The 22320-nt window shown below is 43.4% G+C and overlaps 1 protein-coding gene across 1 annotated transcript in view; it reads right to left on the bottom strand.

The window, feature by feature from the left end:
* The window catches only part of RGMB (repulsive guidance molecule BMP co-receptor b), a 71522-nt gene extending 49459 nt beyond the window's left edge, over positions 1–22063 (bottom strand). The window contains exons 1-2 of the mRNA XM_078675437.1: positions 21753–22063; positions 3474–3979 (exon numbers count right to left, since the gene is read on the bottom strand). Coding sequence (XP_078531563.1) covers positions 3474–3979; positions 21753–21855 — 609 coding nt within the window. The 5' untranslated portion in view covers positions 21856–22063. The remainder of the gene's footprint in view (positions 1–3473; positions 3980–21752) is intronic.
* Between the last annotated feature and the right edge of the window lie 257 nt (positions 22064–22320).

The raw sequence follows: 22320 nt of genomic DNA, 5'->3' as shown, positions 1-22320 counted from the left end.
CCGTGCCTCATGACGAGCTGAGCTCGTCATGAGCATCGATGGTGTTAAATGCCTCTTTTCCCTGATCGAGATAACTTGGCAGCATGGTTCCTTGATTGTATAGGCATTAAAGTTCTGAGCAGAAGACACAACGTTTTTTTCCCCTCAAGTTGTACTCCATAGGTATCTGCAGTCTTTTTGATTACTTGGTTGTACATAACAATGTCGTCTGGAGTTGAAGACCTCAAAGGATAGGTATCAACAGTCTCTTATGGGGAGCCTGCGTCGAGGTCCTGCCATTGTAGCTCTGGAGCCTCCGAGGTTTCCGAGCCCACATAAGTCTGTTAGTCTTCTTCTCCATAAAAGTATACTTCTCCTTGCTCCTCGATCGGTTTGGGTGTTGTTGGAGGCTGTAACGCCAGCGTTTTTTTTTTTTACTTCGGTCGAATTTCTTAGCAGAATCTTGAATTGCTTCAAGTTTTCGTCAAACTCTTTTCTTTGCTCTTTAAGGTAGACGGTGCCTTCAACGCTGTCAAAGCCTGTTTTGACATCTCTGGTTTTGACATTAAAGCGTCCTTTCTTGACCGTCTTTGATCTTTCGAGGGTCTTTGCCGTTACGGAGTCCTTGTGTAAGGATCCAATGAAGCATTTCTCTGGACGCAACTGCGGAAGTCGAGTGCTTTGACGCCAAGGCTCCCTTCGACGCCCTAGAGACAGTCTTTCAGGACTCATCTAGTTTTTTCGAGGTCAACGGTTTTCTTACTTTTCTTGACATCTTCTTTTCGACATCTACGACCTGGACGTCTATGTCAGCGTCGACCTGTGGACCTTCACAACATTGTTCTCTTCCTCGCTGGAGAGTCCCAGGTCTGGTAGCGATGGTGCTGTGCCCTGCCCCTGCATGTTGTAGTTGGCTTTTCTCTGTCTCACTCTTACCCTTAAAGTCTTTGGGGTGAAAGCTGAACACGCGCTGCAATCTTCACTTTGGTGATTCAATGGCAAGCAAAGGTTGCAGACAGGATGCTGGTCCTTTTGGGCGGACTTGTGGTGACAATGTTGGCAGAACTTGAGCGGTATCTTTTCCATTACCGCGCACAGGGCGCTCCTTGTATGCGCATTGTCCATCGGTGCAGGTTGTTTTCAGCTCTCGGTGAACTCCGACAGCTTGATTCAAAGTCTGGTACGTCGAATCCTCGTACTGTTTGTTTTTGGAGTTTATTCCTTAGTGTTCGTTGATAGTTCTCTCCAAATATCAGGAGCTCCTTCCGTATCGTTCCAGACCCAACGGCGGGAAAAAATAAATCTGAAGATGGCGACCAAAGGTGGGAGCTCCCAGAGGAAGCACGTAGACACAGGACACCAAATGGGAGTTTGTCGATGCTTACCAACAAACAAAGGAAAAAAAAGGGACAAATACAACAATTCCGGACCCAACCACTGGATGGCAGAATAATGCACAGCAGGTGAATCCAGAAAAGATTCACGCTGCAAAACTACTGCTCTAATAATCCAAAAATAAATCAAAAATGAAAATCTTCGGACAACATTTTTTTTTACTGCGGTAGATCAGGGGGCCGAGTTTAAAACTGCTTCATTGCAGAAAAGACCAACACGAAAGAGCTCAAAGGAGGCAGCCAAACCAATATACCAGGAGTCACTGTGGCTAGTACTGGAAAGAAAGGGACTGTGCCTCTTTCCCCTTAGAGCAGTTGGAACTGTCCAACCGGAGGTGGACTGGTATTACTCTGCTCATCATAGGAGTTTCATTTTTCTGGCCCTCGGTGTCCAGAAGTAGGACAAACTAATAAAAATATTGCAATACAAGCATATGGTTATTTCTGGTGATTTGTGGCAAATCAGGCAGACTATCAGTTTGTATTGTATGCAAATTATCCCATTACCTTGTTGAATAAACCAGAAAAGTATTTAATCCAACAGAAACTGGTATAGTTTGTTATTCTAACGATTTTCTTTAATTTGCAGAGCATGAATATCGGATGATTTTGGCAATGTATTAATATTAAGCTGCAGACACTCACTGAGCAAATGGAGCTTGCTAGGAGAATACTTGAAGTTTCAGGACCTACAAACACAGTGGGAACCTGTATTTCCCCAGGGCAAAATTTAAGAAACATTCAGGTCTAGAATCGAGTCCCCCACTGCCTCCCACCAACCCGCCCCCCAGTATATTTTATTAAATTTCACCTGCCTAAAAGCACGGGGAAAGAAAAAACTGCAGTGCCCTATAAATCAGTTTCTATCAGCATCAGAATTCCAGTACAGATTGCGTGGAATGCACTAGTGTAATTCTTAAAAAATGATTGTGCACAGTGATCACCAAAAGGAATTCACCATCTTACAATGATCTGCTGAGTGGGGATATGCTTCAGGGGACCATGGCCAGTCACAAATGGCAGATTAACTTTCTAGTTACAACATGCACAATCTGCTATACGAAATACAACAGAATCATGACTCATTGTTCAATTAAGAGATACAACAAACAGATTGTGCAAAATAGGTGAACAGCTACGCAACTGTATGAGAATAGTGGAAAGGATGCCACATACATGTATGTCTAAGTAGAAGTCTGATGAGCTTAAAGCCTACAATGCGGTTCTTAGACTACAAAAAAGATACAGCCAAAATTGTGGAATTACAGGCGAAGCAAAGTTTTTTTTTTTTTAATATACTTGGGAGACTGTCATGAGAAACAACAAGATCAGCTGAAACCCGATGTGCTGGAACTGTAACAAACGTGTGGCTTCCTTGGCACGTAGAGCTGCAACCCAGAGTTCAGACAGATGTGCCCCAGTTTACACACTACACCTTGCAAAAGACTGCTCTCTAAGCATAAATGCTGCATTCAGTCTTCACAGAAGGGCACTAATAAAAGTCTTTACCTGGCAGAGAAGCAAGTTTAGTTACATAAGACTCCTAGGAACATTCTCGGGAATAAGGAAAAAAATGCTGTGCCTGCAAGCCACATACGAGAAACTTTACACATTACAGTGCTTATTTTGTAAGCTGCAACGCAATAGTGGTTACAATGAGTAATCTCATGCCATGAGCTCACTACAAAGACAACCACTTTTTTCATGGAAGGAGCTGATCTCTGTTCTGGAATTTTCTATAGTAACTTTATAAAATCTCCAACTAAACTGATGTGAAAACCTTTGAGGCGCCAGATCCCATGAAAAGGCCACATGCAGGCAGGAGTAGGGTTATTCAGCAGCCATGTCCATGAAGGTACAATCTTCACATTCAAGCAACCAATAGTAAGTGTCACTCACGCTATCATACAAACATTAAAGACACCAGAAAAAGCATAAAGCATGGCTTCTGCCAACAGATAAAGGCTGCGAAATAAACCTCATGAACAATTTGAATTATTTCAGGCAGGTGTAGTGAAGGATCAAAAAAAAAAAAAAAAGTAGTAACTCAAAGTCAACCCTCACTGCCCCTCCCCATACAAAAGGAAGACACACAATTACCTTATTAGTAGCAGTAGCACTAGATCCTGGAACAACGGGGACATTTGTCACTTGGACGGACAAGTAATTATTGTCTATCAGAGGCCAAGCGCCCTCCACTTTGCAGGTCTGAAAGTGATCCTTAAATGTCCTCAGATGGGGGTCCCCGAACAAACCACAGAAGACATAGGTAGGCTTTGTGTTTTGCCCTACCAAGTGCTCTCTGGTTCCAGAGCGGGTATGGTAATTACACGGGTCGTGGGCCACCTCGGGGTGAGTGGAGGATGTTGGGCCATCCTTAGAGCAATTTCTCTGGCTCATGAGGTCGTTAATCCCCAGCACAGCAGAATGATAGACTAAATTTCCCCGACATGTTTTGGAATTTTTCTCAGTGCACCCAGCATACGCCCGCAGAGCTTTGCAGAACTCTAACTCAACTCCATCAGTATTCAGATGTGAGGTCAGGGCAACAAAATCCGCGCTACATTTGTGGATCCGACATTGTGACTGCAAAGGTTGACCATCACCTGAAAAGGCAGAGTAGAAAAAGGGTAAATATTTAACATAACACTATATCTACTGTTTTGCCAAACAAACCCAACCACAATAGCAGAAATACAAGGCAAGGTAGTACTAAGGCATGAGAATTCCGATACAGTTTACAGAATTTGTTAATCTTTCTGATTTTACAATATATTGGGATTAACAGTATACAAAGCAGATAGTTCACACAACACAGTTTTCAGCGCTTTGCGTCACTTCTTCATACCATTTACCATTGAGCATACTCAATAAGGGATCCAGAGAGAATCACAAGTTAAGCTCAGATTCGCAACATTGCTTTACAGTAAGAAACAAAAGCCAGTGCTGCTTGTGTGTCCAATGACAGTTAGGCTTGTGACAAGCTGCTCCATTCCCAGGTTCTTCGGACACATCACTTAGTCAATGAATAGTCTAGATATCAGTAGTTCCTATTATCGAAACAAACTTCTATTTAAAACATCAAGACCGTGATCCAATTAAAACAATGTGTAGTTCACAAAGTAAGTCATAGCCTGTCAAGGCAAGTCATCTGACAAGCAAGAGTTAAAACAGAGTAACTAGAAAATAAAGGAAGTACGTGGGGGTAGAATATTAACAGTTTCAGCAAAAAAGGTTGCTTACAACAGTAAGAAGTTTGCACGAGCATTAATCATAGACAAGTGCAAGGTGTGCAGAAACATTAAAACAATAACCATTTCAATGATAGTGAAATCTCACTGAGGCATCGGAACAGGTGCCTTCTAACCCTGTAACTAGACAAGCCAGAGACAGACTAAGCAGCACATGTGCCTATTTAAATACACATGCAAAAAGAACAATTGATGGACGGAATGCTTAACAATGTCAAACATCCACCACCAGTGCAGAGATCTGGATCTAAATCCGTCGTTTTCTGCTCACCAGGCCATTCCTGTCTTGACCCTGCTCTCACCACGGGAACAATTCAAACCGGAACAATCCAAACCGGAACTGCCAGGCCAGGTCTTCCCTGGACCGGAAACACACATCCTATCACCCTTCATTTGACTCCAGAGGGATGGCAAACACGAGACCCGTGTCTGGGCATACCTGTCCCACTCTGGTGTACAAATGCAAATAGAAGGTCCAAGGAGGACCTGGCTAAGCGTATGCTAAACTGGGGTGGCTTGGTCAGCAAAAGAACAATGGATTTAACCCAGATCTCTTGACTGGGGAGTGGATGTTTGCTTTGTTCCATATTCCGTCCATTTGTGTGTCTTTTGCTATTTAAATACACAGGCCACAATGAAAACTCTACAAACTGTATATACAGTAGAGGCATAATACGTGTGAAAAATGAAATGCTAAGGCAGCACCTAACAAAAGTCACAGCAGTTTTTAGGGATCACCTAGGGAATGGCCAGAAGGGGATGGTCGCCCTGAAATGCAGGAATCTCCTTGGCAAAAAGTGCAATATCAAGGAATCACCAAGGAGGGTCCCTGAAAAAATACACTGGTTTCCCCTTGATTAAATAGAATAAAGAAGTCTCTGAGAAGTAGTGTTGGAAGGTTAGGCATTTAAAAATATACACATCGAGAATATACGCAAGTAATGTAATTTATGTTTTTTCAGAAGCACAATGAGCAGAACTTCAGCATATTGAACAACTTCCACCTAGCGCATTACAATGAATGTGCAAGATTCATGAAGAGCACAGTAATCCCATACAGGTACAACATAATGGAATACAAATATGAAACTATTTTTAATATCAAAATGTTTGGTCAGTGTCGTCTGGCATAACCGATGACAAAGGACATTAGAGAATGAAAAAGATTCTTTAAGCTAGCTCATTGCCCTGATATACATCTTTATCTGAGGCAAACATTTGTGCCATGAACAGCAACAGAGACACTAAAGCTGGTATTATTTCAGTGGTTCTTTGATGACAAATGTGACGTCGTCACTCTTTGGTATGTTCAAGAAAAGGCTAAAAACGCGCAGAGCAGGGGTGGTTTCTCACAAGTACACTCTTAACTAGCGTGAAAGCTAGAAACAAAAGGAAGTGTATAGAGCCAATCACACCACATAAGACAAACAGATCATTAATAATAAATATCTTGTGGTGGTGTTTTAGCTGAAAATTTTGAAAAGCATTTCGGTCTAACAAAAGTGAAAAGTAAAAAAGTAGTCCATCGTTTGAACGAAAACCACATTTACACTGAAAAAAAGAATAGTATTTGGTAACCTGATAGAAACCTATGCAACTAAAAAAAGTCCCAAGTAGATAAAGAAGATTTACTGTCAGTGAAATCTTGTTTTAGGGTGTGTGCATACTGTTCTCTAGAGCAGAAAGCAAATCTTGCTGTGTACAAATGTAATAAAATTCATAAACTAGATGGTTCAGAAAGTTTAAGTACTATAAAACATTTCCTTGAAACATTGCAAAACAATTGTAAAAATTAAAATAAAAAAAGATATAGCTGCAGCTTGTGAAGTCAACATTGAGCAATGCTAGAAGGACGAGAAGGTTAGGAGGAGAGGAGTGAGAGAATACAGGTCTAGTTCTATACTATGTAACATATTCAATGCCACCGCATTGGTCTATTGTATAGTATTGTAATTGCATTTATATAGCGCTTACTACCTCTGACGAGGTGTCGAAGCGCTTTTTCGGCGAGTAGCACGCTACTCTGGGACCCATAGAGGATTAGTGTTAAAATGTAGTTGCATGTTTCACTATACTAATTCAAGTGGTGGATAGGTTAGTCAGTTATTTGGATCTGGAATGATAGCAGAAGGACAGAGGAGGACAAAGGTTTGTATTTATATAGCGCTTGTTGACGCACGCTATTTAGGAAGCCTACAAAGAATTAGTGGTGAATTAATATGGTGAAATATGAAGTAATTTCAGTGGTGGATATTAGTCAGTTACTTTTAGTGAGAAGGATAGGGAGGGATAAAAGGGGAAGAGAGATGTGCATTCATATAGCACCTGTTACCCTGATGGGTGTTGAATCGCTTTTCTGATGAGTAGCACGCCACTCCAGAACCCATAAAGGATTACTGTTGAAAATTACTATAGTAAAAATATGAAGTAATTTGAGTAGTGGATATGTTATCCAGTTATTTAGGTAGTATATTAGTATAGTTTAATATGGAATTTGAGAAGTGAACATGTTAGTCTGTTAATTTCGATTTAAAAGAATAGTGGAGGGATAAAATAGTTAAAGATTTTTTTATTATTAATTTTTGAAAATATTTTTTTACGGTCTTAGCAATAGGAGGAGGCTTTTGGATGAGTAAAAAGGAGTTTAGGAGGGGAGGACTCAGAGGAAAGTTTAGAAAGGTTTGTTTTAGGGGATCAGTATAGTAAAAGAGGTGCCAGATGATACAAGGAGGGGTAGAGTAGGAGAGAGTCTAGAAAGGGTTATTTTGGCAATCATAGTAGTGGCATGGGGTTTGGGATACATGAGAGAGTGGATGAACAGGATATATTGATAGATGTATAGGATGAGAGATAGGATAGTGCATTGGAAGGAGTAGTAGAAGTTTGAGATGAGTCAGAAGGTTGGGCTATAGATATATTGAGCGAAGTATAGGCTGAGAAATAGGGTAGTGCATTGGAAATGCTAAATTAGAAGAAAGTGATAAATATGTAGATCCATAAATACATTGAAAGTATATGTGTTGCAAGAGTTAAAAAGTGTGGTGGTGTGCAGTGTGTGTGTTGTGTGTGTGTGTGTGTGTGTGTTATGGAAGAAGGGAGAGGAGGGTGTTTGTTGGACAACTGATGGAAGGTCTGTTAGTTGTAATTAGAGCAGGGAGAGTGTGTCTGAATGGGATGTAGTTATGTATGGTGTTGATTGGTGTGTTAGTGATGAGTATTGGTTAGTGGTATAGGATAGAGTTGTGTACTGTTTGTAGGTGATGGTGGATATGTGTGGTAGTTGGGATAGTAGGGTGTGTAGATGTGGTTTGGTTGGGTTTGTAGTGCAGGCTGGTACATTAATCTGTGCATAGTGTTGTGCGTGGTGTACATTTGGTGCGAGTGTGTTGCTCTGTTTGTGGATGTGGATGGTGTGGGCTGGGTATTACTAAATGAGAAAAAGGGTAGCATTTCTGGCCCTAGTCACGTCCAGTCTCAAACAGGCAACCACCCTTGTCCTCTCTGCCCTTTGCCTCGACGCCCGGGCTGAGACGCCCTAAGCCTGGCCTATTTTTATAGCCCTAGTAATCAGGTGACCCCTTCAGCCAATGGGAACCCTAGCCCTAACACTATCCAATCACAACACTCGCCCTAAAATCTAGGAAGCAATGGGAGACCAGGACCTTCCAGCCAATCTTAGCCCTAGTGCAAGCACCCAATCAGTTCAAAAACCCTGATCTCTACGTCCAATAAAGGCCCTAGCCCTACCAGTAGTCCCAAAACAAGTCCATGCAACCAATGGCACAGGGAGCCCTAGTCCCAATATGGCTGGAGTGACTGAATGGTGTGCAAAGGACTTGAAAGAGTCTATGGTGACATCAAATAAAGAGTGATTCCGAAGCAACGAAAAACAAGAAGCAGAAATCTCAAACTAAATGTATTCAATGATTGTGCAAGATGGACAAGAGGTTTGAAATAAATGTATTTTGCTATTCTGAAATGTTACTACCAATTTTAAAGCACCCCAAAAAAACGAAAAATAAGCCTAGGATTTTAGGAAGACTCTAAGGGACCTGGGACTTTACACACTTTTACGGGATTTATATTTAGTTTTTTTTTTTTAGATAATGAGTTTACATGATGTGTAATGGCAAAGACGTTTTCACTTTAAGAAAAAAAATGCTTTACAATTTTAAAACACACTAGCATTAGAAGATCTGGGTAGCTGCTAAACGAAAGAACTATTTGGATGCCTGATTGATTATATTAGCAACAAGCATTGGCAAAGCTAATAGGTCACACTTAAAGAAGGAAAAAAGTGCAATGACACGGCTGCTTCTATAGGCATAATTTTGTAAAGATTTTATTTACCGATCTAAAATGGCAGGTGCCAATTGAACTGGTAAATAAAAAATTTACTAGCACGAAAGCTCTTTTTAGTATACAGAACGGCCCAGCAACTGCTGGGTCCTCCAAATAAATTAAAAAATATTATTATGATAGGACCATGAGCGCAGGCAGCCTGCGGTTTAAAAACAAACAAACCATGAAGTGGGGGGCAACATGGGGCGCATGGATTAGTGGGGCAGCTAGAACAGTAAAAGCAGCACACAAATGAGAGATTGGGAAGGAGGGACTAACATGTAGCGCAAGGTGGGTATGGAGTGAGAAGCACAAGAGAAAGAAAAACATGCACACTAATGGGAGCGATTGAACACAAAGGAAACAAGCATTTGCAATGCAATAGGTCTCGTATTAGGAAAGTTAGAGCTGTTGGTATTGTAAATGACACATTTTTTATTTTGGTTTTGTTTTTGAAAATTGCGAAATTAATAGCTTTGTCATTTACAATGCCAACAGTTATAACTCTCGCAAATCATGTGACACCTATAGCATTTGTAATGCAATATGTGTTGTATTTACGTGACTTACATGTATTGATATTACAAATAACAATGGCTTATAATTTTTTTAAATAATTAATACTTAAATAAAAGTTATTGTAATTTATAATGGCAATAGCTTAAACTTTTGTAAATAACATTTGTGAAGATTATGTTCAGTGTATTTTATTGTGACGAAAATCCAAGAACATATGTCAAATATTAACATCTTTTTGTGACATTTGTAATAAAGCTTGAAACATTGATATAACACATTTGAACCAGTTGTTGTTGAATGGTTGCACAGATTGATGTTGTGGTGCCACTGAGTGATGCTGTTGTGGTGCTGAGTGATGCTGTATGCTATTCTATGTTTTGTTTTGCTATCCTATGTTTTGTTTTGTTATGCTATGCTATGCTATGCTATGCTATGCTATGCTATGTTTTGCTATGCTATGCTTTGTTGTGTTTTATTATGCTATGCTTTGTTTTGCTATGCTATGCTATGTTTTGTTGTGTTGGTATGCTATGCTGTGTTTTGCTATGTTATTATGTTTTGTTATGTTTTGTTCAGCCATGCTATGTTTTGTTTTGTTAAGCTATGCTGTTTTGTTGTGTTTTGTTATGCTATGTTTTGTTATGCTATGTTTTGTTATGCTGTTTTGTTTTGCTATCCTATGCTTTCTTATGCTATGTTTAGTTTTGCTCTCCTATGCTTTGTTTTGTTATGCTATGTTTTGTTGTGTTTTGTTATGCTATGCTATGTTTTGTTATGCTATGCTATGTTTTGCTCTGCTATGCTTTGTTATGCTATGTTGTTTTATGCTATGCTATGCTTTGTTGTGTTTTATTATGCTATGCTTTGTTTTGCTATGCTATGTTTTGCTGTGTTTGGTATGCTATGCTGTGTTTTGCTATGCTATATGTTTTGTTATGTTTTGTTAAGCCATGCTGTTTTGTTGTGTTTTGCTATGCTATGTGTTGTTGTATTTTGTTATGCTATGTTTTGTTATGTTATGCTATGTTTTGTTATGCTATGCTATGCTTTGCTGTGTTTTGTTATGCTTTGTTGTGTTTTGTTATGCTATGCTATGTTTTGACATTTTCAGTGCAATGTCACTCAAACTTTTCTATCTTAACATGAACTTTGAGTGACATCGCAAAAAAGAAAGACAAGCGCAAGGTTGACATTGGACATTTCCAGTGCGATGTCACTTAAAAAACAAGTTTGTAAAGTTATAAAAATATTAAAGTTACATGAACTGTTGTGCGGTTAAGTCTAGTTAAATGTAGCAGCACGATCTGGAAATACAGCAGTTTAAAGGAAGGCATATGGGACAAATTGTATTTGGGGCTAAAATCAGCATTTTGCAATGGAAGGGCAAGAGAGTCATGACTTCAATGGGGAAGGGTAGAGTAAATACATACTTGTGGGCAAAGCAATAGCAGGAGCCTATAGCAGGAGTTCTAACCCCTGTATGAAATCTCAGCTGAGGTGAAAGAAGGAGTATGGATGTGGGGGGTGCAGCAATGGGAGTTTAGCGTCCCTGGGGGCTGACGCAGCAGAGGATATGGGAGGCTCCAATTCCAGGAGGGGGCCCTGGTGCCTGGAGCAGGGAGGGATGCTGCGAGGCTCTGCCTCCCCTCACTTCTTGGCTCATCTGCTGCAGGAAGTGTGTGGGTTTTTTAACTGATTAGTATAGCATAAAGCAAAGTACGTACATGTCGTGAATTACAATGGTGAAAAAACATGGATGAATGAATTGAAATTATAAAAACCACAAGTACCATAATACCTCGCGTGAAATGAATCCCTCAACGGGGGCCGAGCACTTTTAAATGTTGAACGAGCTGATTTGTCGGGGTAGCTCTTACGCTTTCAGGCATATTAACATGGTCCGTCGGAGCCTTGCTTCCTGTGCGGGGGTGCGTGCGCCCCTCGAGAGGCAATTCTATCCCTTGCCCTTTGATCTGTGCCCTTGTCTACACTGTGACTAGATGCTTTTTTACACAAAACTTAAAGAAAAATCAACATATGTTTGTGAAAAGTTACAGTGCTGAGCATGAATGAATGACAATTGAGAGACTACGAATACCTTGATGCAAATGAATCTAAAGGGGTTGGACCTGCCCAACCTGAAAAGCGTGTGATCTGCAATTACTTTATATCAATTTCATTTCCTGTGTTGTCATTGGGACATTCTTCAGAGCATTACATTTAAATATAGCACCCAGAAGCGATCCAGTCTATACAGTGCTCTGTGAAACTAGAAGTTTGCACTTAATGCTAACAAAGCGCATAGGGAAATAAATAAAATGTCATGCAAACTCAACCCCAGCCTCAAGTACCTCTGGCGCTATTACCGGACTGGTGGTCTGAGCGCCTCTTAAGATTTGTGGGCGCTAGTGTGCGGTTGGGGGTCAGGGGTCTGGTTTCAAACACATAAGGGCAGCATTGTAAAGAACAGCAGTGACAAAGAGTGTTTGAACTGTTTTGTGTGTTGAAAAATTGTCATGTAGCGCTCGTATGCTGCCTGTCTGCCGTTTCAAAGCGCTTTGAGACACTGTAAACATGCAGGCAAGACAGGGCTCGGAGAATACAGCGATAGTGTAATATGTATGCAGGGTAGAGCCCCCCCCCTGGGTTCAAAGGATTCCAGCCAGCAGGATATATTCTGGTTGTCTATCTGTCCACCCCAGCTGTCAACGCGTATTTACAAAACAAGCTCCTGGCATGGGAGGGGAAATGCGGCTCGGGAGCAAATGGTAACGATGGCGCGTGAATGGGAATAGCGGCCGTGGGAGGTGGGAGGGGAAGTCGGAGAGTGCGAAGTGCAGGCGGGGGGCGGGAGCGGGGCCTTTGAAGTGTGTGAAGCTCTCCGCAGGCAGGCGGAGCGTTCACGAGACCACATGCACTTCTTGTTTGTAGTGGTTCGGCTTCCTCTTCAGAAAGAATCCAAAGGCAGCTTTGCAAACCCTTGGACTCCCTCAGCTGAGGTCTTAGAGTGAGAGGCATGAGGTTTAAACTGCCCACTTCTAATTCCAAATGTTTGTGGAAAAATATTTTTTGCTTCTGTGCTCAGAATAGCGCCTATGTGGTGTGAAGCGCTATTTACAACACTCCCCCGATCGCTGAGGCAGAGTGGATAAGTGAGTCATCTGCCATTACCCTAGCCTGGACATTATTGATGATTGAGGAGGGGTATGCACATATGTACTACCGCTGGGTTGTGATTTGGTCCGCCCAGATTAGCACTGCACCACTGTAATCGGTGAGCTGTACTTACAGCACCACCACTTTAAAACAATATCTTCTCTTTGTCTGGTGCAGCAGCATCGTTTTAAAGTGCTCCGTTCTAGCTCTCTGCTGCAGCCGGCAAGCAGTCTCTCTTCAATTGCGCTTCCTCTTCAAACCCGATGTTTCCTGACAGTGCACACATATCGGAATCAGAGTAGATGAGTGAGTCATCCGCCATTGCCCTGGTATCTATCATGATTGATGACACTGATAAGGCGTGGTTGAGGCTCCGGTCACAAGGCAAGAAGGCAAGAAGAGGGAGAGGGGACATACAGCGAGAGAGAGGAGACAAAAAAGACAGCGGGAGCCCTGGCAATGGGATAGGGTGGAAGAGGGAGGGAAGCAAGAGAGAAGACGACAGAGGCGTTATTTGGAGGTAGAGCAGCACTGAGTAAAGAGAACAGGGAAACTACAGGAGAAGGGAGTAAGACACGAACAGGACAAACAATGATCTAGAAGCACGGAAGAAAAGGGAAGTGTGGCAGAGGAACAGTGGAATGCTGATAAATAAGGCAGGGGCGCGAGCCAGAGGAGAGCAGCAGGAAGAAACAGGAAGGAGGAGCATGAGGGGAAAGGGCCTTGGTGCCAACGGATTGCGAGGGAGGGAGAGGAGCGCAAGGCAGAGAGTGTGGACGGAAGGAAAAGAAGAATAGCCAAGTCGGAAAGTGAAACTAAAAATGCTGCGTGCGGGGGGGGGGGGTTGCAGCGGGGCTACAGGGCAGGGAGAGGGAGGAAAGAACAGCTGTGAGAGAGCATGATGGGGTGAAGCAGGAGAGGGCAGAGAGATAAAGAAACAGGAAGGAGGAGCATGAGGGGAAAGAGCCTTGGTGCGAACGGATTGCGAGGGAGGGAGAGGAGCGCAAGGCAGAGAGTGTGGACGGAAGGAAAAGAAGAATAGCCAAGTCGGAAAGTGAAACTAAAAATGCTGCGTGCGGGGGGGGGGTTGCAGCGGGGCTACAGGGCAGGGAGAGGGAGGAAAGAACAGCTGTGAGAGAGCATGATGGGGTGAAGCAGGAGAGGGCAGAGAGATAAAGACAAGCTGGGGTGCCAACCTTCGTGTAGCGCTGTGAGGAGGAGGGAGGGGGGAGAGAGTGCGCTGTGCATACCAATGGCGAGGTTAGCAGCGAAGGGGCCTGAAGCGCATCAGCAGGCGAGCCCTAAAGAGAGCCAAAATGGATCAAGGGAGCAGCAGGGCAGGGGGAGAAAGGAGGGGTGATTTTGCGAGGCTTCTGGCGGGGGGGGGGGGGGGGGGGCGGGGGGAGAAAGGAGGGGCAGCGGAATGCGTGCGAGGGGAGGAGAAGTGTGGCAGGCAGATGTGCGGCCTGGTGAGGGGGCGGGAATGCGAGCCTGGTGGGGGCAGGCGGATTAGGGAGATGCTCGTGCTTGTGTGGTCACGTGACCCGCTTTGTGGCCACGTGACCTCACATGCACTTGGAAGAAACGCCAGTGGTTTCACTAGCCGATCAAGCACTATAATTCTCCCCCATTTCCCATTGCTTCGCAATGGAAAAGGACGAGACCTAAAAATGTGTTTCCTAAGGTGACCAGTGGAAGGGTACAAGTCCGTTAAAAGATAGTAAAGAGGTTATCACAGGAGAGCCAAACAAGAAGAGGAAGTGAATGCATTAAATAAGAAGGGAGCTAATATCAAGTAACAATACATTCAACCAAAGGGTGGTCTCTAAGCCCACTAACGGTTTTTGTACTGGTCCGCGATTGGCTTTCGCCTACAGATAACTAAAAGATACGTGGTATGTGAGACCTAAAAAATGAAGTATCAGTAGCAAGTAAATTCTTACCTCAGACTTTAAAAATATCTACCTGATGAAAAATTATAAGAAGCCTTTCCCCGACTGTATGGATTCTACTACTGCCCATTTAAGTTAACTTCAGGGAGTAGTGGATGAATAAACTGATTTTGAACATAGGTGTAATGCATCACCGTGCATGTACAGTCAAACTGTAGACTAGGTTACAGAATGGGTACCTGGAGAGCCAAATTAAAGGAATTAGATTAGTTGGTTTAAACCAATTTCGACTTGAGAAACAGTCTGTTAGAGCTTGACATGCAAGGGGGTGGTGGGAGATATCTATGCGGAAAGCCTTCAGTCAACCATAAGGGAGCACTCGCCATACAAAAGATTACAACTCAATGACATTACTGTTTTTATTTTATTTCTTTTAAAAGTTTTATATAGCACTGGCTAGACCCGGCGGTATCAGAGCACTTTACATGAGATAGGACATAGGACTGTTCCATCCAACACAGTAACTGCAAGGGCAGAGACTTGCCAGGTACTGGTAAGCAGTTGGCAGTATTACGCCACCATGATGTACCCACTCTGCTGCATCTTAAAAGGACAAAACGCGACACTGAACAGTCAAGTTCCTACACCACAATGAGCTGCCAACTCTGAAATTGCCAAAAGCAAGACATCGCAATGATCCTGTGCATTCCAGTCCATTTCTTAGACTTTCCTAGTCAACAAGCAAGTTACATACATACACGACTCTCAAATACACTTACCTTGCTCATCTGTAAGTCCGGAGTTGTTAGCATTTCGATTTGCAACAATGCTCTTTATTAACACTATCATTCATAAGGACTGCTACACATCTATCTCCGCCATCAACCCAGCAGACATTCTAGAAACTAACTCCTTGCCCATCCTTTGAAAACTTCTTCTAGAAACTTTCACAGAGCAATGCCGCTTTGTAGTTTTGAGTTGCCTACATAAATAATGCCCTTTTTTTTTTTAATTCACATTTGCAGAGATAACGACATTTTTTTTCCTTCTCTGGTTAAATTGTGGTATTTCATAGGGCGATGGATCACTCGGAGGGCCATCTTCTAAGACTTTAAAGTTCCGCCAGATTTCTTTCTAGCCCCTCTTCCTCTCTCGGGTCTTGTGACTATTGGCAAACACTTCCCAACGCAGTAAGCAACAAGCATGTGAACAACTGTGTAATTTTGTGTATTCTATAATATATTTTATGTACCAACTTCACAACCATGAATAGAAATACACAGCACTGGCTAAACCAACAATGGGGACTACTAAAACTTTCAGCTAAACTGAACGTTATCATGCACTGGATTTATTACAGTGCACTAATATGCCAGGCAGTGTGCTCCCTCCACTCTTCAACGTCAGTCTTTCTGCAGCTCTCATTCCCACTACCATGTATGAACACAATCTATACGTGACCACACCACTGACAGTGCCATATTGAAACAGTGAGCATATCTGAATAAAGGCTTACCAATTACAACATGTTGAAAACCTCTGTTGAAATACAGCCAGGTTTTTAACAATCAACGCAACATACCACCAGATAATAAACAGCAGGGCCGGAGGTACGGACAGGTTTAAAGTTGGTAGTACATATTCCTGAACAATACAGTCACCATCTAGCAATAATAGGCCGGGTCAAGTAATTGATAACCATGCATTAGGAGGCGAGAGGCTGGTGGTTTAACTTACTCTAGAAGCTCCCCGATTCAGCTTCCTTACCCCATTCTGCACTCTCACTGGCTTCCATTGGAGGACAACAGGTCTTTTAACATGGTAATCATTGTCCACTGCTTTATCAATTGCATTGATCCGCTTTTCATAATCAGAACTATCAAACTCACCCCTACAGTCAGCATTCCAGTAACTTAGAGCTAAATAATGTGCCTTACTTAAACAGACTTGTTGATGGTGCATTTCTGTGCTTTCAGGAGACACTTTGAATCTCTCTTACACTGTCCTGGATAGAGTACAAACGCTTCTCTTTCTCAAGACCTGGCTACTAGTAAACTACCTACCCATCAAGTCTCTGACAATGTGGATTATCACCTAATTTTCTTGCAGTACTAAGGGAACCCCTGAAGTGTTAGTGAGCCTTACGTGACACATCTGGCCCTTGCTGCCATCCCACATGTCAGCAAGACCACGGTCAGGGGAGACCTGGAACACCCTGCTTCTCCACCTAAGGCAATCACAGTCACAGCCCCCATTCAAGAAGGACCTCAAGACCTGGCTATTTAACTAAACAAAAGTGCCTGCGAAAGATCAGCAGTCACCCCCACCCCCACTCCCCCTCCCCCTCCGCGCCTTGAGAACATTACTGGTGAGTAGTCGTGCTTTACAAGTCTCTTCATCTATTTTAAGTCACTTTAATACAACAGCTAGGTGTAGACCTGTTACTAGCCAAAATGTAGGTGTTGAAGATAACTTGTATGTGGGAGTGGCCATGCCTGCATGAAAACCGAGGCTCGGTATCTCTTCAGTGTAAATTCAGTTTATCAACAGACAGTGTGGTCATCACTAGCTTCAGCCTGTCCAATGTTGGTGGGAATTCTGGTAGCTGAACGTGTGGCAAACCTCTGCAGCCAGTATCTGAGTGCAGTGCCAGTCATGCCAACAAGTAGTCCAAAGAGCTAATGAGAGTTACAGTTATGTATGTGAACCTAGGCAGCTTTTTAGCATGTCCAGCACATGCATGTCCTTCACTGTGAGCTGCCTCATGGCCTTCTGTCATGAATTACAATATGGTGGCAACTAGCGGTATTTAGTGCTGGTAGCGACCAGTTCCGCACACGTGCCCCAGCAGTAAGGTCCTACCAGCTGTATTCCAGGACATCACATTCACAGGGCGACAAAAAAAAAAAAAAAACATGAAAGGATGCATGTTGTTTCTGTGCAGCTTTGCTTGTATCCTGCTTTGAATCCAAAAGTCTATATGACATCTACTGCCTCTAGGAGGTCTAAATCAGTTAGCCTGATCTCTTCACGAGGCCTAACAGTGAAACGATATTCCTTCCCTGGTGAGATTGCACACTGCCAAAGCCGTCAAGGTTCTTGTACACTCATTGTTCAATGTCACATCAATACTTTTTCAAATCCTCAAGTGCAGAACTTGAAAGCTATGACGAAATTCCTTCCATTCTGTATGATGGGTCACAGTTATTTTGTGGGTTGGATATGGAAAAGTAGCTTTCCATTTAGGCACGGTACTCACTTAAGCACTTCATCCACAGAGAAATATTCTATGTGAATATATGATTATACCACGATTTCAGTTACCACGCATGGCTTTACCACGCGAATTTTACCTCGCAAGTGGCTTTACCACGCTTGTATTTACAACGTAGCATTTTACTACGCGTTGCAACGTCTTACCTTCACGTCTTTCTCCACGAGCCCTTACTTCCATCCTACTTTGAAACAAGCGTCAAAACACGTATACCAAAATAAAAAAAGGACTGCTTTTTTGACGTACACGGCACGTCTTTGGGGGAGGCTCTTTCCTCTTTCTTTTAAATTTATGTTCGTTTTTTTGTTAAAGTAACCTGCTTGTTATTTTTGGGGGGGGAGACCCCCCCCAGCCCCCCTCCGAGCCCCCCCCCCTCCCTCTGCCCCCCCATGCCCACGCAGATCGACTTGAAGGAATACCACGTCTCCCCCCTAGCCCGTGGTAAAGACGTCGTGGAAGGTACCCTGCGTGGAAGGCACCCTGCGTGGTAAGTGTCACGTGGTAAACGTGAGTAGTGGTAATGCCTTCGTGGTAAATGATGTTTCCCATTCTATGTGGGTGCTAGTAATGTCTGCAATAGGACAGCACATGGCACAAATTACTTGGCTCCCTGTGTTCGATTTTTCCAAAGGCACCTTTCCAGACAATATTTGTCCTGCACCAGCAGAGCATTACTCACACATTTTCGGTAACTTTTAATGGTACATCTTAAGTGTCCATAAATTGATAACCTTTCGTAAATATTATAAGCGTAAACGTCCTAACTTGTGAGGGTAGTCACTAATTTTTTTGTGACAACATCACTATATTCAAATGAGGAACTCTGAAAATGCGAGGTTTCAAATGCCAAACTTTCCAATTAAACACTCCTACTTGACTACTACATTTTCCAAGCCTGTGCCTAAAACATTGTATTCACCAAGTCTTCCTGGTCATGTCTTAGTATTTAAAAAACACTTATTTAGTGCTGACGCGGTGAGCTGATGGACACTTCTGCGAGCTACAAATCAAGTGGGAAACTATTCACATCTGGATGCGATTTGGATTCAACCTAGACTAACGTTTCACCCTCTTACAGACACACGGAAAGAAAAGACTGAAACCAACTTGCCTTCTTAAACAAGACCCCATGCATACAGATATTGCCATGTGCAGCCTTTAAAGCATAGTATGCACAGTTAAGGTGAAACAAGCCAACGGGGCCGCACAGCTTGAAAAAACATTACCGAGAAAACACAGGTGGTGGATTTATATTCCAGTTCCCTTGTATAAAACCCAAGCTCAGGTTTCAAACTATGTCATGAACCGGCGGAAAGCAAATACAACAGTCTACGGGCAGGAATGCCTAGGAGAAATAACACCCCTCCCCCAGCTCGCTCGAGCCTTCTCTGTTGAAACTTGGCAGGACGTCAATCTGTCTTCTCCTAAAACCTAGCGGCTAGCTACGAGCTTCTTAAGACAACGGTGTTATTATATGGCACTTTACAAGGCAGTGAGTTTTCACATGCCAGTGGTGGTCAGGGTGGGGGTACAAAACGACGCAATGAAACATGCAGTGTAATAACACTCGAACACTTGTGAGGGAACAAAACTCCATAGACACCACGGATGGAATAAAATGCATACCCACGGCTTAAAAGAGTAGCAAAACATAGGCTTTAAAAGGACCAATGTACAAATATGTTGTGAAATACATTATACCCCATTTCTATGCTCCAAAATATATTGTAATCCATCCTGCTTGCGGATAACTGGTTTGTGCAGACCATTATTAGTAAACAAAAAAAGCCTCCAAAGCGTAATTTCAAAATGTAAAATATTAGTTATTTCAAAATGTAAAATATTAGTTATTGTGATCAAAATAGAAAATGACAACCATAAATACCATGCAATACTCTACATTAAATGTATGTGTTCCGTACTGAACAAGAGCACACTGGTCCGAGTACACCCGACTAGTGTAGCTAGTGAAATGTGTCGATTGAAATGGTGGCATGGATTAAAGCATGGAAACGAGATGTAAAGCTCACTGCAATGGTGGAACACGCAATCACTACCAGGTATTCAGTGTCGAAAGAGAAAGCACTGCATAGTTGATACACGAATTCCCACATTGGCAAAATGAGAACGTAGAAAATATATTACTGTGCAAATTAAATAAAAAGTGTACCCTAGCTCAAAATACACCCTTTATTACTTCCTAAGGTTCAACATTAAAACAACATTTCTAATTCCAAAATAACTAACTACTACTCCGACTTTCAAATAAGGGTTTGGAAATATATACATACACAATCGTTGCTACAAGACAGATGCGCCAGCAATCTAGTAGGTATACCTTGAAGATGCTGCTAATTGGATGTTCAATCCGGTAGAACAAGGAGCTTAAAATAAACACCATTTACGCACATGGGGTTAACGTTATAAGAATGCCTCCTTTTCCATTTGTATCCACGCCCAGCTGCCGAGGTTTAGGTGTATGGGCAGGAGGACCTTAAGCCTACAGTTCAGCTTCGCTGTGGGCCAGTTTGACTCAGTCTGCCAGCGTTCCACTCCAGGAAGGAAGTCTTTACACCACGGACCGAGGAATAATTGGGCTTAGTGAACATTTGATAACGATGCAAGCACTGACTGTTACGGGGTCAATACTGAAAACCTCCGGCCAGGATCCCAGGGAAGAACAGACACAACAAGCCCAACCGCAGAAATCCCTTGAAACAGTCAAGAAAACAGCCGTTCATGCAATGCGCCAAGGGCCTCTCAGGGCATCCTCGGCACATGAGAAAACCCTTCCGGTGACCACACGTATGTGGGGAAAGGTCCCTAAAATCTAATCTACTATGGAGTACTGGAAGACTACCATGGGTGAAGGAGAGATTTAATAAATAAAAGCAGCAGATTTTTTTTTTAAGTAACTGTTAGGGCCAGAGTTGGTCGATGTTTTGACAGCTTGCAACTTAAGAACACGGGGTGAGGAAAACTATAGTAATTAGCAGTACACCAAATAGTACTTTATCGACCATTTTTTGATTGCTCGCCACGCTCAACATTACAGCAACAAGAAAAAAAGGCGATTTCGCTAGGATCAACATTTCAGGGGGGGTCCTCGACCTGCCAACCATCACGTCAAACCTAGACCTCGAACGATTTATAAAGTAATCGCATTTCTAAAAAAAAAAAAAAATACCAGAGGGGAAAGCGCATTTTTGCAAATGAACTTAAAACATGCTGAAAATGATCACCACAAGCCCAAATGTGTGTATGTGTAGGCTGCTGAAGAGCCTCGGTGGTGTCAGGAACTCACTTGATCTACTTTTCACCTCATTACCCTAAGACTTCATGTCTCACACATCGGAGTTTAGTCTCGCTCTCTGCGAGACTCATGTGACTTTTGGCAACGAGGTTTATACCTTGGATCCACATGTTTTCTAACACGAGTCCTTGGTAGGAAGCCAAGGAATTCCAAACACACAGACTGCTGGCCATATACATCATTGATCAGCAGTTGAAAGCACCGTCAAAACACTTTTCAGCCCTGTGATCGACAAAAGTGCTGCTCCCATAACACAAGGGCTGCCACAGCTGCGCAGAGGCCTTTTAACGGCGGTGGTTCCGGATCCCCTGCTCTGGAGGATCATAGAGGAGTGAAGGGGAATCATTAAGCATACACTGTAGACGTTAGAACTGGACCACAAAGTAGATTAACACCCCCACCCCCTTCTCATTCAGAGGAACTGACCCCGCTATCTGCAATACACAGAGGCTGCTGCTGTCGGAGGTGCGGGACGCCTTCAACCAGGCTCTCTGACCGGGACTCCCTGGTCTCCTCCCCTTGATGAACATCCGACCTCTCTAGGACACCCCACTCGGACATCACCCGGACATGAGAAAAACACTACCGCCTGGGACTGTAATGGATCATGAGTCGGCCCCAGCGTACACATACCTGCAGCAAGCCAGAAAAGCCAAAGGAACAGCAGCGGCGGCGGGCGGAGTGGGCCGGGGCGTCGGTCAGCGCCGGGGGGGCAGGGGGCGGCCGCTCTCCCCATGCCCGTCCATTCAGGGCTCGGCGGGCCAGGAGTATGACAGCAGGGGGACGCTGGCTTCCTTCCTCTTCAGTCCAGGTCACGCGGTACTGCGACCGGAGCCCGATTACGGAGCGCGCGCAGGAGCGTTACAGCTTCAGCGACTGTAACAGTGCCTCGCGCTCACTGCCCCAACCGCCATCGATCAATCGCAGCCTCGCACTCAAACTCCGCCCTTCGCCCGTGAATTGGCTGTCCCCCACCTCCAGCTCGCAACTGATTGGCTGAGGGCGTTGTAGTTCTTCTTAGAAGGGGAATGGCTGTCAACTACTCCAAGTCCCCGTGTACAGAAACTCTAACAGCCACTTCGGAGACGCGAAAGGTAATTTCGACGACCAATTGCAAGTCGCCGTAGGCCACTCTACATGGCAGCCATTGGTTGCCGGTGTAGAAGCCCGCAGCGGAACCTGACACCTTCTGCTCTAGTGC

Source organism: Lissotriton helveticus, chromosome 2_1, assembly GCF_964261635.1.
Source record: "Lissotriton helveticus chromosome 2_1, aLisHel1.1, whole genome shotgun sequence".
Classification (NCBI taxonomy): domain Eukaryota; kingdom Metazoa; phylum Chordata; class Amphibia; order Caudata; family Salamandridae; genus Lissotriton; species Lissotriton helveticus.
Note: the sequence above shows the minus strand (reverse complement) of the source record. Positions and strands in the feature narration are given on the sequence as shown.